This window comes from Talpa europaea (assembly GCF_964194135.1).
Source record: "Talpa europaea genome assembly, chromosome: 10".
In the NCBI taxonomy this organism is placed as follows: domain Eukaryota; kingdom Metazoa; phylum Chordata; class Mammalia; order Eulipotyphla; family Talpidae; genus Talpa; species Talpa europaea.
In genome coordinates, this window is record NC_140077.1 from 5203159 (window position 1) to 5219406 (window position 16248).

At 49.4% G+C, this 16248-nt stretch overlaps 1 protein-coding gene across 1 annotated transcript in view; it reads right to left on the reverse strand.

Annotated features, from left to right (window-relative positions):
• Positions 1-4176: 4176 nt before the first annotated feature.
• The window catches only part of LOC311178160 (scavenger receptor cysteine-rich domain-containing protein DMBT1-like), a gene marked incomplete at both ends in the record, with an annotated part of 61083 nt that continues 49011 nt past the window's right edge, over positions 4177-16248 (reverse strand). Inside the window, 5 exon segments of the mRNA XM_084244536.1 lie at positions 4177-4468; positions 7066-7448; positions 9716-9891; positions 10366-10398; positions 11696-12007. Of these exon segments, the coding sequence (XP_084100662.1) occupies positions 4177-4468; positions 7066-7448; positions 9716-9891; positions 10366-10398; positions 11696-12007 (1196 nt within the window).

Genomic DNA, 16248 nt, shown 5'->3' on the forward strand with positions numbered 1-16248 from the left:
CTCAGGTGTCCGTTAGGCACACGTGCCTGCGCCCACGCTCCCAAGTGCCTTCTGCAGCAACACCCCCAAGGCCGCAGGTGATGGCCTCAGAGGCCAGGGCACAAAAAGCATAACCAAATTGTTTACCTCACACTAAGAAAATTGCCAAATAGTGTGACTCATTAGAGAGGGTAAAACCACATCACCAAGAACCCAACACCCTCTGTGGTGGCGTCCCGGGCTGTGGCAACGCACTCCCAGTGCACAATGATTCATGCCGTCAGTCAGGTTTTCTTCTGGCAAACGACAGTGGAGAGGTCAAAGGGCCTGACCTGGAGATAGGACCTGGGTTCAGCCCTTCCTCCTCCCTGGTGGGTTATCATGGCAGGACACCCTCAGCCTTGAACTCCATAATTTAAAACAGGAATGATGACAGCTGCTGGCCATTGGGAGGATTCAGTGAGAGGACACGCTGGAGCCAGGGGCCTCTGCTTCCATCTCCCTGAGGTGACCTCTCAAGGGCAGCCCTGGCTCCCATTTTGACCTGCATCTGTCGGCCTCCATGGACCAGTTGTTGGCCGGAGGCTTGCACCTGCACAAGGCAGCTGTCGTGAGCGGGGGAAGACCGGGGACAGCGGTGTTGCTGAGAGGTGTCAGCCACCAAGACTGCGGCCGCTGAGCAATGAGAGACGCTGCCGAGGGGGGTGTGGGCGCCAGGCTGGAGCAGTCGCTACACTCATGCTTTTAAAAGCCAGGCTTTTAGAATGTCTCACAACCTCGTATTTAAGAGCTGGGCTTGCGAAGTGTTTCAGGAAGGCAGACAGCAAAGACGGGCCACAGGAGTCTGGGCATGCGAAACAAGAGGGTCCCTCGGGAACGCTGAGCAGGGTGGGGCGCAGGCTTCGCCCCTGCCCCCGGGAAGGTGGAGTTGCCTCATTGCCTGTGGGTGGCAATGGAGGTTCTCTCTCCGAGTCCTCTTCTGACACCCCCCAGAGCAGACCGAAAGGGGCGCCTCTTACCTGCTAGGTGCGGGTGGAAGTTCAGGCTCCTATGAGTCTCCACATGACGAGGTCCTGGGTGCTGCCCCAAATTGATGGACTCCCAACGCCGCGCTCTGCCTTCTCTGACACCACTTAGGAGGGGGACGGGTGGGAGAGGAGCCAGGAGGAAGTCTAGGATCCTCACTTCCCCTTTGCTAGCTGGGTGGGTAGCATTTGGAGCAGGGCAGGGGCCTTCTGGAAGAGTTCTCTGTTGCCTGGGCATCCCTGGGCTGACCCTTGAGCTGGGGAGCAGGCTTCTCTCTGGGCACTTTCATCTGCACCTGTTGGCATTTCCAGGCTGCAGTTTGATCCGGGGGCCTGGGATGCTGACAGCAGCCATAGCTTCCAAACAGCAGTGTTCCTAGGATCCCCCGGAGCGCTTTTGGAAAGGGTGGCTTCTGGGTGCCCACTGGCAGAGCCACACCCTGAGAACCTGACTTGGGGGTTCACTGGACTTTGGTTTATTTACTCTTAAAATTCAGCCTTTCACTGTCAATCTTTTTTCATATTAGGGTTTTTTAGTATTTATTTTATGCATACAAGAGCTGGGATGTAGACCAGGGGTGCGGGGGTTGGGGGTGGTTAGAGGATTTTCCAGAGACAGAGTGGGGAGCAGAACAGGTGGATCTACTGAAACACACTGCTGAGGGGAGCAGCAGATGAGACAGGAGAGGTCTGCTGCGCGTGAGGGTCAGCGTCCTGGCCAGGGATTGAACTCATGCTACAGTGGCTGCCGATAGCTTGATAGCACTGAGACTTGAACCCCTGCACCACCAGGGATGCCCCCCATTTTGGGGATTTTTATAAACCACAAAATGCTAGATTTTGGAAGCTGTCAGCCTCCATTTCCTCAATACATGGTGGGCAGATACAGTCAACAAGCAGATGAGCTTCTGAAAGTAGTAACTTCAGCAGCTCACGTCACAGTGACTTGGAAAAACAGCTTTATTCATTTGAAGTTTTTGCATGAAATGGATCAGGTTAGAAAATCATTGTTTCAAGTAACTGAAGATAAAGCCACTCAGTGACATATGATTAGACTTAGATTTAAAGATGCTTCCTTCACCAAGTTCACACGTCATTTCATTTCATCATTTCATCAACTTCCACCACCAACAAGCTGAGGGCATCACCGAAATAAAGACGAGCGCCACATTTTGTGAGACAGTGGTCGAGGAGGGGCATGTTTGTAAGGAAACGAGTGTCCGCTTTAGGGGCGGTGCCCCTCGTTGGGTCACTGGTCAGATTTCCATCTCTTGGGACTTCAGCTGAGCTCTCAGGCACCACCAAACTCCGCCCTGCTCCCTGGGGAAAGTGGCAGCAAAGCATCTCACATTGCACATGCTATTGACAAAAATGGCAACAAATTCCTGAAGATGAGCCCTCATACTTTAAATTTTGCTATTGAATGTTTCTTGACAAGAAAAAAGTCAGTGTTCAAATCTTCAGACAATTCTGAGGGCACTGAGTCTTGTCCAGGCCTCTTTACATGAAGGTAAAAACAGAAATTAGGTAAAGTGGGACAGCTCTGTCTTTCTGGGAGGAGGTGGGGAAATGCCTGTGCTGTGATGAGGAGTGGGCAGTTGGTCTTCATCCCTGTGCTGGCGCAGAGCTCCCCAGGCTTTGGAATTTCCTGACTGATGCGAGCAACGGGAGAATCTTTGGTCATAAAGTTTGGTCTCTTGTCCTCAGTTCCTGAAATGACTCATCTTGAAGGCAAAATGACTGCCTTGTTATTGTAACGAATCCCCTTCCACCACAACTGGGGTTCCATAACGAAGGTGACTTTTGGGGAATCATCTGAGGGTGGGGGCTGGATGCCCAGGGAACCAACCATAAATAGAGGTACCCCCTGATTTCCAGGGAGGGAAGTGGAGCTGGCGTTTGGATCAATCACCAGTGGGTTAATCAATCATCCTGTGGAATGATGCCTCTCTAAGAGCCCAAAGGATGGGATTAGACAGATTCTGAGTTGGTGAGCAGGAGGACCTGCTGGGAGGGTGGGGCATGGGGAGAGGGCATGGAAACTGTGTCCTTTTGCCCTGTCTTGCATTTCTTCCATCTGGTTGTACCTGAGTCATGTTCTTTTATAATAAACCAGTGATCTAGTGAAATAAAATATTTCTCTGAGTTCCTGAGCTGCTCCAGCAAATGAATTGAATCTAAGGGGGAGGTCATTGGAACCTCCCATCTGGGGTTTACTGGTCAGAAGAACAGGTGATAATCTGGGCTTGAGACTGGCATCTGAAGGGGTAGGGGGCAGTCTTGTAGGACTAAGTCCTTAATCTGTGTACTCCTATGCTATCTCCAAGTAGGTAGTGTTAGAATTTATTGAACTGTGGGATACTCAATTGGTTTCTGTAATTATCTGTTGATGAGAGGAAAAATCCCCCTCCCACACATTGGATTAGATTCAGAACTCATTTAATGGTCATCTCTTCATGTTTTTTAGGTTTCTTATGCACTTCTCAGGTTTTCTCTAATGCTTTAAGGATTTGGGAAACAGATTGAATACTTGGTGGCTGAGAAAGCAAATACAAGAGGCTTTTGTGATTGCATTTCAGACTGTCATTTGTAAGATGTAATCTAAATCATGATAAAGTCATGATCTAATTTATTCCCTTGGAAATAAAATTTGTTTTGATGGGTAAGTGGAGTGTTTGATTCAATTGACCAGTTAGGGTTTAAAAAAAAAAAAAAAAGCAATGGTTTCCTAACAGGCACTTTATTTTTCTTAAGACTCTTGGCAAGATCTTAAAATAAATTCACACACCAGAAGAACAGAAACATACAGATCCACCAACTAGCATCTGGACATTAAGGAGTCAATTAAAAAAACTCTTGGAATTGGCATTGTGGTATAAAGAGGTAACTGCTCTTGATAACATTTTGTACCCTTTAAAACAGCAATTGAGGTCTTGACAGTGAAGAATTAGAAAATGCAATATTTCTAGTCTGCAAAAAGAACAATTACTTTAGGAGTTTAGTTATCAGGAGAAGGTCTATTTAGTTAATGAACCCCAGAAAAAAACTCTCTAGTTATTTCTTTCCTCTTTCTCTACATGGACAACTTCTGCTTTCTCAAACTTATTACTTTATTGAAGAGAAATAGACTTTATTTCTAATGTCTAGCAGATTCATGTGAAAACTGGAGAAGTCACAGAAGACCTTTGCTCTGACCAGTTCCTTTGTGGATTTCCAGTGGCCCCACTGTTTGTAAATGCTCCGCTGGCTCTTCTGTGGGCTCCATGGGGCCTGAACCCCTCTTACTCCGCCCTGAACAGCCCTGGGAGCAGCGGGAGGAGAGGTCGCCCGCTTTGCACACAGCAATCTTACACTGAACATAGACCACATCATAGCTGTCGAGAAAGCTGAAGGCGTTGAACTTAAACTGCGCTGTGTTCTTCTGATGGGAGTGGAGGTTGACATAGGTGTTGTCTTTGATGCATCTGATGGGAAGAAAAACCCCAGGCCAAAAGAATTAACATGAAGCAAATAGTCATTCTTGGGCCTAGACTTCTGAATTCCAAACTGAGTTCTTCTCACTAGTCACTCTTTCTGTTGTAAAAAAAACCTTTACAACACCACCATGAGCTGAAAAACCACTATTTCTGACTAGATATAAAAAGGAAGTGTAAAATAAATACAATAAAAAATAAAACAAGGTAATTAAATCTAGTTAGAGCTGTTGCCTTCAGAAGGCCTACTCTGCTTTGTCAAAAGGGGAGAGTAAAGCTGGGGTCATATTATTTGAAGATAAACTTAAATTATTTAAAAAATGTATATTATAAATTCTAGCACAACCATCAAAAATAGCAAACAAAGAAGCTTAAAAGATACAACAAAAAAGAAGATGAGGTAAATAATATAAAAGTCTCAATTAAAGGCTACCCGAGGGAGTGGGTGGGATGGGGGGCAAAGGACGGGTGGGCACAATGGTAGAGAATTATGGGCATTTTGGTGGGTGGTATGGTCACGTATATTGGAAGAGGTGTACACCTGTACCTCTGAATCATATACAGTATTTTAAACCAGTGTTACCTCAATAGAAAATAATACAATAAAATTTTAAAAATAATCAAAACTGGAAAAATGCTTGATTAAAGTCAACCTATCAAATTCTCAATTAAAACCACAGAAGGCAGCAAAAGAAGGTGGGGGGTGGGCAATGAAAAAGGGCAATAAATAGAAAATAGTTATCAAGATGGGAGATTTTAATCCAATTATATCAAAATCCTTTTAATGTGGGTAATCAAAATTACCACCTCTAGAAAGAGATTGCCCAAGTAGATTGAAAAACCACCACAAGGGGCCTCCCCTGGTGGCGCAGCGGTTGAGCGCTGGGCTGAGAGGCTGCCTGCAGCCTCTGCAGTGCCAGTTCGTTCCCGGCTGCAGCCGGCTGCAGCCGGCGAGGGTCCCACAAAAAAACAAAACAAACAAACAAACAAAAACACCACAAGACCCAACCATATGTTGTCCACAAGAAACCCACTTTAAATATAAAGACAAGTTAAAAGGATGGGAAGAGATTTTACCACGTTAATAGAAATCCAAAGAAAGTTGGAGTAGCTATATTAATTTCAGACAAAAGAGATTTCAGAGACAGGGTAACACCAGGGCAAAGAGGGACGTTACATAATGACAAAGGGTTCAATCCTCCAAGCAGACATACAACCCTTAAAATGTATGCACCTAACAATAGCATCAAAACACATTAGGCAAAAACGGATAGCCCTGCAAAAAGAAGCAGCAATCCATCATTACAGCTGGAGGTGTCCCCATCCCTGTATCAAAAAGGGACAAATCTAGTGGGCAGAGAACCAAGAAGGATGCAGGTGAACTAAACAACTACACTTAATGTCAATCAACTGTCAATCAACTACACTTAATTGACATTTATAGAGTACTCCATCCAACAGCAGAATACACATTCTTCTCAAGCCCACATAAAACGTCCCCTGACACAGAGGACATTCTGGATAATAAGACAAACCTTAACAAATTTAAAAGACTAGAAATCACATAAAATACATCCTCAGGTGACAGTGGAATTAAGGTAGAAATTGGTAATAGAAAGGTTGATGGAAAATTCCCCCAAATTTGGAAATTAAATAACACATTTGTAAGTAACCCATGGGTCGGAGACTAAGTCTCAAGAGAAGTTAAAAATATTGCAAAGTGTGAAAATGAATCTACGATTTATTCAAATGTGTGGGATGCAGTGAAATTGGTGCTGAGAGGCAAATTCACAGCATTAAAGTGCATGTAGTAGGAAAGCAGAAAGGTCTAAAATCAATCACCTAAGTTTCTACCATAGGAAACTGGAGAAATAAGAGCTGATTAGACCTAAAGCAAGAAGAAAAAAGTGTCAGTAGTGGCACCGAACTGTACCTCTCTCCTTGAGTGTGTAAAAAGTGAAAGGGAAGAGCTTTCTCACTCGGACTCAGGGCACTTCTGTGCCACATTTGTGCACCCCCCAGGCCATGGCTCTCACCACTGGTGGAAGGCACTGCCCTCTGCTGGTTTTTGGAAACAGGCCACGAGACCGCTGTGGCTCCAACCCAATACAGCTGTCATGAAGCGATGGGTTTTTGTCTTTGTGCCAGTTGCCAACTGCCTGCCCATAAACATTTTGTCCCTGTTAGGGGACAAGGGTGCTATAAAGAATAACTTGTTGAAGTTCTAACTTGGCAAATCCTTTATTTAACTAAAGGAGCCAGAATACACCTGACCACCATTAGTCCGGGTTATCCCACCAACTCGTCAATGAAGGAGCCACAAAACTCAAGGGCAAGAGTTCAGGGTATGCGAGGCTGGAATGCGACAGGATAGTCGGGGATGCAGGGTAGCCGACGAGGCTGCCTGTAGCTATTTTTCCCCCAAATGGGGTCAGAGAGATGGTGAGGTTCCTGATGATGCTGCCCCTGGGGCATAGTGAGGACTCTTGCCCAAGGTTATGAATTAGGAATACTGGGGAGAAGCCTCAGCCCCCAAAGGAATGTCATGTGACTGTACTATGGACCAGAGGGGATTCCATTTTCCTTACCCTTGCTGGATCAAATCGTACTTGACAGTTGTGAAGTCTTGGGCATCTGGAGAAGCCACACAGGTATCCACGAAGATCCTCAGGCTGGGGTCAGCGCTGTGGAGAGTGGCCTGCAGGAAGACCTCCTTCCTGTGGCTGCCGTAATATGGCCGAAAGCGCCCCCCATGCCGGGACACAGGCAACTCCAGGAAGGATATGGACACGTCGTAGCTGGCACCTGCCTTTGGGACGTCAGCCCCAGGCTCAGTTTTAGCTGCAGCCGGGCCATCCACACTGCAGGCGAACTTCAGCTGAGGCATCTTGTGCCGCACGACCACTCGGCCGGGGTGGCCCCGCGTTCGGCCTCTGATGGAGTTGGAGTAGCTGAGGGAGCCGGGGTTTTCCTGGAAGGACGAGAGGGGAGCTGGTGGCTGGCGCCCCTGGGTCCCTGACATGCACCTTCCTTCCTGAGCCTCCCCCTACTTGGTGTCAGCCTGGGAGGAGCTGGGAGGTAGGAGCCCTGGGCCTGACTCTGGTATCTAGTGCCAAGATGGGTGTGTCTGTGCTCCTTGGAGTCGGGGTGCGTGCAGGGAGCCCTGATGTGTGAGCCAGGACTCCTTCCCTCCTCTGATGGTGTGTGAGGTGGGGCGGGGGTCCATCTCAGATGCCAAAGTCCTCCCACACTCCATTCCCTCGGCCACAGTGGTCTCAGACAACTGCAGACTACTCCCACGGAGCCCCGGCCTCTCCCTGGCCCCTCCCTGCGAGCATGGACTCTGGGCCTGACCCTGCTGGCCTCCGCTCTCTGCCTTGCTACTTCAAATTCAACATGACTGGACAGGGCTCAGGCAGGGTGCCCCGTCTCTGGTGGCCTCCCTCCCACTGTCTGAGTGAGCCCAGAGATTCAGCCTCCCCGGGGACATGGTGCAGAACGCCTTGGCTGTGCGACTCGGGACCAGTGACCCTGTCCCTTGAGACCCTCCAAGCACCACCCCGTCAACTCAGACCAGTGTTTCTCAATCTCCTTTCCATTCAGGCCCTTCTGAGGGTCCTCTGAAGATTTTTTCTTTCATATTTGTCCTGCCCTCTCCCCAACCCTGCTCTGAAACTTTAGAGCAAATACACTGTATGTTTTCTGTACGTGTATCTGTGCTTTATCCATAAAGGAGCACATTTTTCCCCATTCCCCTTCTCCCCAGCATCAACATCTCCCGTCCCCTGAAGGTGAAGTCCCCCTCGTTGAGACCTCGGGTTTAGAAGGAAAGCTCAGCTCCAAGGCCACAGGGCCCCCACCCCTTTTCACCTGGCCTTGGGCTTCTGAGGAGGTGCTGGGTTCTTTCTCAAGCCTCCGGGCTAGTTGCTGCCGCCAGCCCCTGCTCTCCAAGAACTGCCTGAATACGTCAGCCATTCGCCTTGGGCTCTGGCTCCTCACTCAGGCCCAGGCCCCTTGGCCACCCTAACCCACCCTTCCTGGTGCCGCAAATCATTGTCTGTCCCCGTCCTTGTTTTATTGTCTTCTTATCCCTCGAAGCCTCGGAGCAGGGTCCTGTCAGTCCGGGTGGGCCGCGTCCTCCACACCTGGAAGGCTGCTCATCCACAGACCCCAAAGTCTGATACAGGACACCCTGGGGGCGTAATTGCCCTTGGGGTGGGACTGGCCACTGCCCAGGTGGCTCCTGACTTCTGTGTCCTTGGGCCCTGGCACAGGAGGCTGTGAGAGCTGGGCAGGACCCTGGAGCACATCCTGAGAGATGCTTCCAGGGGCCACCCTCCCCCCACAGCTAGGGGGGCTTCCAGCACGACCCCTGGGGCAGAAACCACGGAAGTAAAAATTAGAATTTTCAGAGCCAAAAGGATAAGAAGGACCCAGGTTTGCATGACCAAACAGATGAAATGTGAGGTAAGGAGTTGACGCAGTTACCTGGTATCATGCAGGCCATTTGGATGAATTAACTGCAAGTGTTTTTCTCTCTCTGTGTGTGCATGTGTGTGCGTGTGTGTGTGTGTGTGTGTGTGTGTAAACAGGGTTGTGAAAGAGCAGAGGAAGCGCATGCAGACCTTGTTTTGGAACATGTTACAGGTTAAAGGTACTGAAATATACATTCTTCTTATATCTTGGCTCTACTTGCTTCCTGCAACCCAATGACATTGTCTTGGGAAATAAGTGGGCGGTCAAGGAAAGTGAAATAAACACATGCATAACATCGTGCATAAATGGATACCTGCTTTCTACCCTGGGAAACAGCTAGTTACCTGGTTAGAAGCAGTAGTCAGGCAGACAGATCATCTGTCACCCCCCCTTGCACCCTCCCCAGCACCACAGCTTTCATGAGGTAGGTTCTCACTAACGCAGAGGGAAGAAGCTGCTGTGGGAGATGCTCTGGCTTTGGAGCTAAGAGAACAGCAGCACACACTGGCGCATGTCCCACCCATTCATCCACTCCCCCACCCACCAATTCTCAGTCCTCAACCGGTTCCGGTGTATTCCAGATCCACCGCAAATTTTTCAAAGGAAGGAAAGCTTCAGACCAGATAGTGGACCGTTCCAGGTGGCATCAACTTAGAAACAAAGTCACGGCTTGTACCTTTTCTCTATCCCCACCCAGGTGCTCGAATCCTCCAAACCTGTCCCCTCGGCCTCCACCCACAGAAGGTACCACCAGCTTCTTACATGCCTGACGGTGCCACAGCGGCCATAGGGGATGTTGAAGATCAGGTAGCGCCCCGTGACTTGGGGGCGGCACAGCTCATCGTTCAAGTGGAAGTCCCAGGAGGAGTAGCCCAGCCTCCGGAGGTACCCTCGGTCGATGATGACTTGGAAGAGGTGAGGCAAGCAGGAGAGCTGGGCTGCAGGGGCAGGGGAGGGGTCGTCCTCATAGAGAGCCATTTCATTGGGTGTCAGTGTGGGTGCATATTTATTTTATGGACATGACATGGACAGCGCCTTCCTCTACCCTCAACTTGATGTTCATTGACTCTTCGTATTCCCCCTTTTCCATGGCAATCCCAGCCATGACACACACCCATGGTGCCTGAGTTCCACCCTCTTCCAGGATGAAGGGCAGCTCATCTCATTTGCTGAGAACCCAGGCCCTGCACCTGCGCCTGTCTGGGCCTTTTCACGGGAGGGAGGCTGGAAAAGAGAGCGGACTCAGAGAGAGAGGGAACGTGGCACAGAGGGGCTCCTCCCTCACCTCCTAAAGCCCCGGGAGTGGGTGGCAACATGGGGGATCTAAGCAGAAACACAGAAGGTCCCCCTGCCTCCAGTCTGTTAGCTCCCCCATTCACAGCCTTAGACCCCAGGAGGAGAGAAGACTTTACCATTGTCCTTGGGTATGACAGAGCCAGCTGGACCTGGACAAGGGGGGGCAATGAAAAGCAAATGTCAGCGGGGGAGAAATGGATGTAGCCAGCCTGGCCATGCAGAAGGGGAGGGGGCCTCCTGACAGAGCTGGAGGGCGGGGTTCCGGCCCCTGTGCAGTGGTGTCGAGAATACTGGGGGTTAAGAGGGCAGTAACATCCAGCTTTGTTGGAGAAGGGAAGAGTAAATACTCTGCCTGTGGTCCCCTGGGGTCCCTTCCCAAATACACACACCTGGGCCCTCAGGCTGGGAAGTTCCCAGTCTGTGGTTACTGACAAGCCCCCCAGCCCCCCACTGCCTGCCCAGGAGAAAGGCAGGACCCGGGACGCCGGGACAGCCAGACTCACTCAACTCACTCAGCTGCTCTTGACCCCAGATTACTGGTCCTTTGGATGCTGTACCTGATGAAAAGGAACCCCCTTGGGGTACAGCTCAAGAATGGGAAATGAATTACCGTTGAGTGAGGGTCTCTCCAGAGTGTGAGGCCGGACCAGAGCTGTGAACAGATACAGGAGAAATGAGGGTCTGGGAGACCGGACCCCGCTCCCTGGGGCAGATTCCTCCACCGCGGTTCTCTGCAGGGTTCACGTCTGCCTCACAGAGACTCTGGTCTCCTATTTGGGACACATGTCTTTGCAAAACAACAGCAACACCCACAGAGTGGTGAAATCACGGCAGTGATTTCTTTGAATTACCTGTAAAAACCCAAGACTGGAACAGACTGGTTGGGTTCAGATTTAGTCCCCGAAGCTTCTCATCCCATAACCCCTTGAGATTTATGTGTATAAGTTTAGGACAAATATAAAGAAGTGTTAAGTCCAGAGAGAGGCGGACACCATGTCAAGGCAGATATCAGCGATAAAAGATATTCCAGGAAAGGCAGAGGCCAGCCCTTGGGTGAAAGAGACGCCCGGTGGGGGGGGGGGGGGGGGCGAAGTTGTAAGATTCTGACTTCCAAGGGCGCATCAAGGTGAAGCAGGGTGTCCTCCCAGGATTGTACCTTTGGTGCCCTGTCAGAGACTGACAAAGGGATGGGACAGATAGCCTGAGGGACAGCAGCAGGTGCACCTCCTTAATCATCTGATTACACAGCCATGCCTCCCTCGGACCTCAAAATCTTGTAGCTCCTATTTTGGAACAAATCCTGTGCTGAACTGGAATTAGATAAAACTGATGAATAAATCCCACGTCTGATGAAAACATTTACACACAGTTGTCTAACCAGCATGGCCTTGCTATCCTAGAACCGGGGGCCTGGGAGCTGGGGGCATGCGCGGGGAGCTGGGGTACCTGTGCAGACCACGCCCGCGTCCTCCTCGTGCTGGCAGTTGTGCTGAGCCCAGCCCGTGTGGGCACAGTCCCCCAGTGCCTCCTCGGTGCCCGCGCAGCGCACATTGTCCAGCAGGATGGGGCCGCGGCCTGGGCCGAAGTAGCCGTGTCCAGGCGCCCCGAGCGCGTGACCACAGCCCAGGACGCGGCACACGACGCGGGCATTCTTGATGTTCCAGTGGTCATCGCACACCGTGCCCCACACGCCCTGGTGCAGAACCTCCACGCGGCCCTCACAGCGCCGGCTGCCGCCCGCCAGGCGCAGGGGGAGCTCTGAGGGGGGAGAGCCAGTCAGCTGCGTGGAAGTGGGGGGGGGCAGCTGCGTGGAAGTGGGGGGGGGTGCCCTGCACCCCTCAGCAGAGGCTTGTTACTGGCCGTGGAAAAAATAACACTGGAGCAAGTTGTGTCTTGTTTTGTTGCTCTCTGCTCCTCCCCACCCCCCTTCTCGATCCTGTCTTTTCACACACACACACACACACACTCCCTCCCTCTCGCTCTCCTTATTCTCTCTGTTGCACTCACTTTTTCATAAACAGTAAAACCTTACTTCAAAACAAGGAATGGCTCTGGTGGGAAGCCTAGTTTCCCAGGTACCCAAGAACTTAAATTTTAAATAAAAATATTAAAAACCTAAGTAAAAAAAAAAAGGCAACACCTCTAAATCTCTGCAACACAGCTGTTCTAAATGAGGCACAGGCCTGACTCATCTGCAAAACTGATCCAGCGAAATTTCTTGTACTCTTGGTAAGTGAAACCCAAAATAATTCAACGAAGAGAACTCTGTGATGTAACTTAGCTATTCTACACCTCAGTATTCACTCAAGATAAATGAAAACAGTTGCCCAGAGAAGATTAACCCAGAGCAAAACTCTCCATAATAGACACAAACTGGAAATAACCTCAATGTCCATCCACAGGAGAATGGATAATTTGTGGTCTCTCCACATGTGGACTATTACTAAGCAATGAAAAGGAACACATGACAATATATGGAAACACATGGTACATGACTCTAAAACAAGTAAAAGAGCAAATCAGACACAAAGAGCACATTATTTGAGATTCTATGAGATTTACATGAGATTCTAGAAAAGCAAATCCAAATCACAGGGACAGAATGGAGATTAGTGATGGGCAAGCGAGGTGGAGAGATTAGCTTTCTGAGGGTGATGGAAATGCTCTATGTTTTGATCGTGCTGGTGGTTACATGGTTGTATGCATCAAAGCCCAGAGACGTATGTCACTGGGTTATATCAACTGGTCGCTAGTGACTATGTTTCAGTTTTCTGCTGTGGTTGGCACCTGGAAGATGCCCAGTGGGTGTTATACCCACCACTGGCTGCAGTTTCTCTGTGACTCAACACCCCAGTCTCCCATGGCTGGTCTCCTGGTCTGGCTTGTTGCTGTGATGTTGGAAGCCAATAACCATGTCTTGTTTGAAATATGAGTGAATGCTTCTCAGTAGCTTCTGGGTGAGGACTTGGATGGTGAATTGGGGGCTTCCAACGCACAAAGGTGTGTGTGTGTGTGTGTGTGTATGTGTGTGTGTGTATAATCTGTATCTGCCCATATACATACAAAGTTTTTGTAAAGAGTAGGAAATCTGAGTGAAAAAGTAATATGATAAAGACATGACAATTTTAATGCTTAGAAAGAAAGAAACATTACCAGGTAAAGGGGTGTTTTCTTCACCAACTGAAATTGTAACTAAAAGAAAGAAAAACAAAACTTAAAAATATATATCTTCAGAGAGACATTTATATCCAAAATTGAAGAAGAAACAAATGTTTTCTCTAATTTGGGCACTAGTATTTTTGTTTAAGTTTCTGCTTTGGTTTGGTTTGGGAAATACTATTTGTTATGTTTTACTTTCTTGGCATCAAAATGTAGCATGTGGTAGTGTTGTCTGTTTTTTACTGCAAAAATGTTATCATTTATTAAATGATAATAGAAGAAAAGCTGTATAAATATACTGAATTTTTGAAGGGAAGTATACAAAAGTTTTAGGTTTTATAAGAAAAAAATTTACAAGGGCTGAAAATGAAATGAGGAAAATCAAGGCAGACTCCTCAGAAAAATTTTTAGATGAGAGAAAATTGTATTCCCTCTGTATGTAAAAAATACAGAGGGAAGCAAGGTAGGAAAGTAGCTGTAAAATTAAGGGTCAATCTAGCAATGGACACATGACATTTACCTGGTGATGGTGTCACTTTTGCTGAAATCATGTCTGTGACTGTGAAAAAAAATTTTTTTGCACATTAAAATTTTGCTTCATTGACATTCTATGTTGTAGAAGACATAGGTTTATCCAAACAAGCCTGTTCCATAAGCTGCGTGCAATAGAATCCGCACTGTTAGTGAATTTACACATTCAGGGGGAAACGATGTGTTGAGGTTGGCATTTTGCGAGGTAGAGTAACAGCAATTCTCACTTTGCACACCCACAGCGTGTCACATAATTGACATCTCTAATCCTTCCAACAGTGCCAGGTATTGTCACTATTCTGGGGGTGAGGAGTGGACACTCGAGGGATTGTACAACTTGCCCAGATCACCACATCTCACCTGTGAGCCCCCAGCCGCACCCTTCCCACAACGCTCTGTCTGTGGGGGGCATAAGATGTGGGAGTTCATGCACTCTGGGCTTGTGGGGTGAGTCAGGGATGAGAGGGAAGGAAGGTCATGGCCAAGCAGCCACCACACCTGGTGCTCACACTCCAAGAGGCACCTCCTGCAGGAGCAGAAAGTGGCTGTGGCTGTCAGCTTTCAGGAAGGAAGAAAGTGTACGTGCCACCTAATCGGGCGAAAGGCAAGCCGGCCACCACCAGCCAGGTCCACAAGGACACTTTTGCTTCAGTGACCTCATGAAAGTGATGAGTGAAGGAAGCATCTGCCAACAGTGGGGTCCCAGTGGGTGCAGGGAGAGAAGGGTATGAGGAGACAAGGGCTGCAGGGAGGAAGAAGGAAAGAGAAAGGAGGCAGGAAGAGGAATTGAGGCTAAGTGGTTAAATGGGCCTTAGACCCTAAAGTACAAGAGGGAGAGAAACTTCTCTCACTTCTGTGGACGGGCGTGTTTCCAGGTGCAGTTCATCAGACACAGCCTGAGCCAGTGAAGCAACCAGCCTTGAGCTGGGCTCCCAGGCCAGCTGAGGCTGAGAATGTGGTGGAGAAAGGGGCACCCAGAGGCAGGGCGCACGCCCGGCAACCCTCCACCCCAGCTGTGCCGGGAAAAGCCTCTCAGGGACGCAGTAGCTGCAACCAGCCAGTGAACCACAACCAGCCAAGTCCACATTTCTTTGTCCCGACCTGTTTTTCAGCTGATGAAATTTAATTCCTTGTTTCCTAGCCCAGATCTCCTAGACCTACATGAACTCATTCTCTTTCTTAACCAGGAGGTGGATTTGATTTTATCTTTTACCTCCTTGTCAGTCAATTTACACATACAGCTGCTTTCTCAAGCAGCGGGTGCCGTCATCTGCTCCAAGACCCTATTGCTGAGTGACAGAAGGAAAGGAAGACTTAGATGCAGTGCACAGAAAGTCTTAAACTTTGGTTTCATTGAGTTTTACCCCAGATGTCTTCAAAGAACTTGAAAAAAAGAAAAGTAAATTCAACAGCAGAAGCAGCAGGTCTTGTTACGAGGAGCGTAACCAGGTGGAGAAGGAACCACAGGCGGATTCATGAGCAAAGCCTGAACTCAGGCGGGACCTGGAAGGGAGTCAGAGGCCTGAATTTGCTAGGCTCTAGCCCTGTGACTGCTGTGGACCGAACTGTGTCCCCTTGACCTTGAATCCTGCGCCCCAGGGTGTTTGGAGACGGGGCCTCTAAGGAAGAGGTTAACTGAGGTCGGCTGTGCACGCTGCGGGAAGGCCCCGTGCAGGCAGCAAGAGGGCAGCCGTCCCAACCCCAGGGATGAGCCTCATGGACACCGGCCCTACGGGCACCTTCATCTTGGACTCTCGACTCCAGAACTGTGAGGAAAGAAACTGCTGTTTCAGTTATGCAGCCTGTGGTATCTAGTTGTGGCAGCTCTAGGTGACTAAGACAACGACCGTGGGCAGATTCCTGCCCTGGGCCTCATTTTTCTCCAGAACGTGGGCGGTGGGTCAGTAGCTCACGCCCGAACATGGCCCACGGCCAGCATCACAGGCAGCGCCTGGGAGCTGGAGAGCGATGGCTCCACTGGAACTACCGAATCAGAACCTGCGTTTACACAAGGTCTCCGGGCCACAGGCACACAGACACTGAGAACCCCGCGGCAGCTCTGTTATCTGCTCCAGGGCTGAGCTTTGGCACCGTTTTACCCTGTTCACCAAGTCCACCGCCACTGTGTTCAGAGTCACAACCAGCGATGGGGCGTGACCTTTCCCTTCTCTGCCCTGACCTCTCCTGGGGGCCAGGAAGCGTCTACTGTGGGAGTCTTGCTGGGCCGGCTTCCCACACTGTCACTCACATGGCTGCTGTCAGGAGCAGAGGGCGTACCTGGCAAGGAAGTCTCTTCATATGCAGTGGGA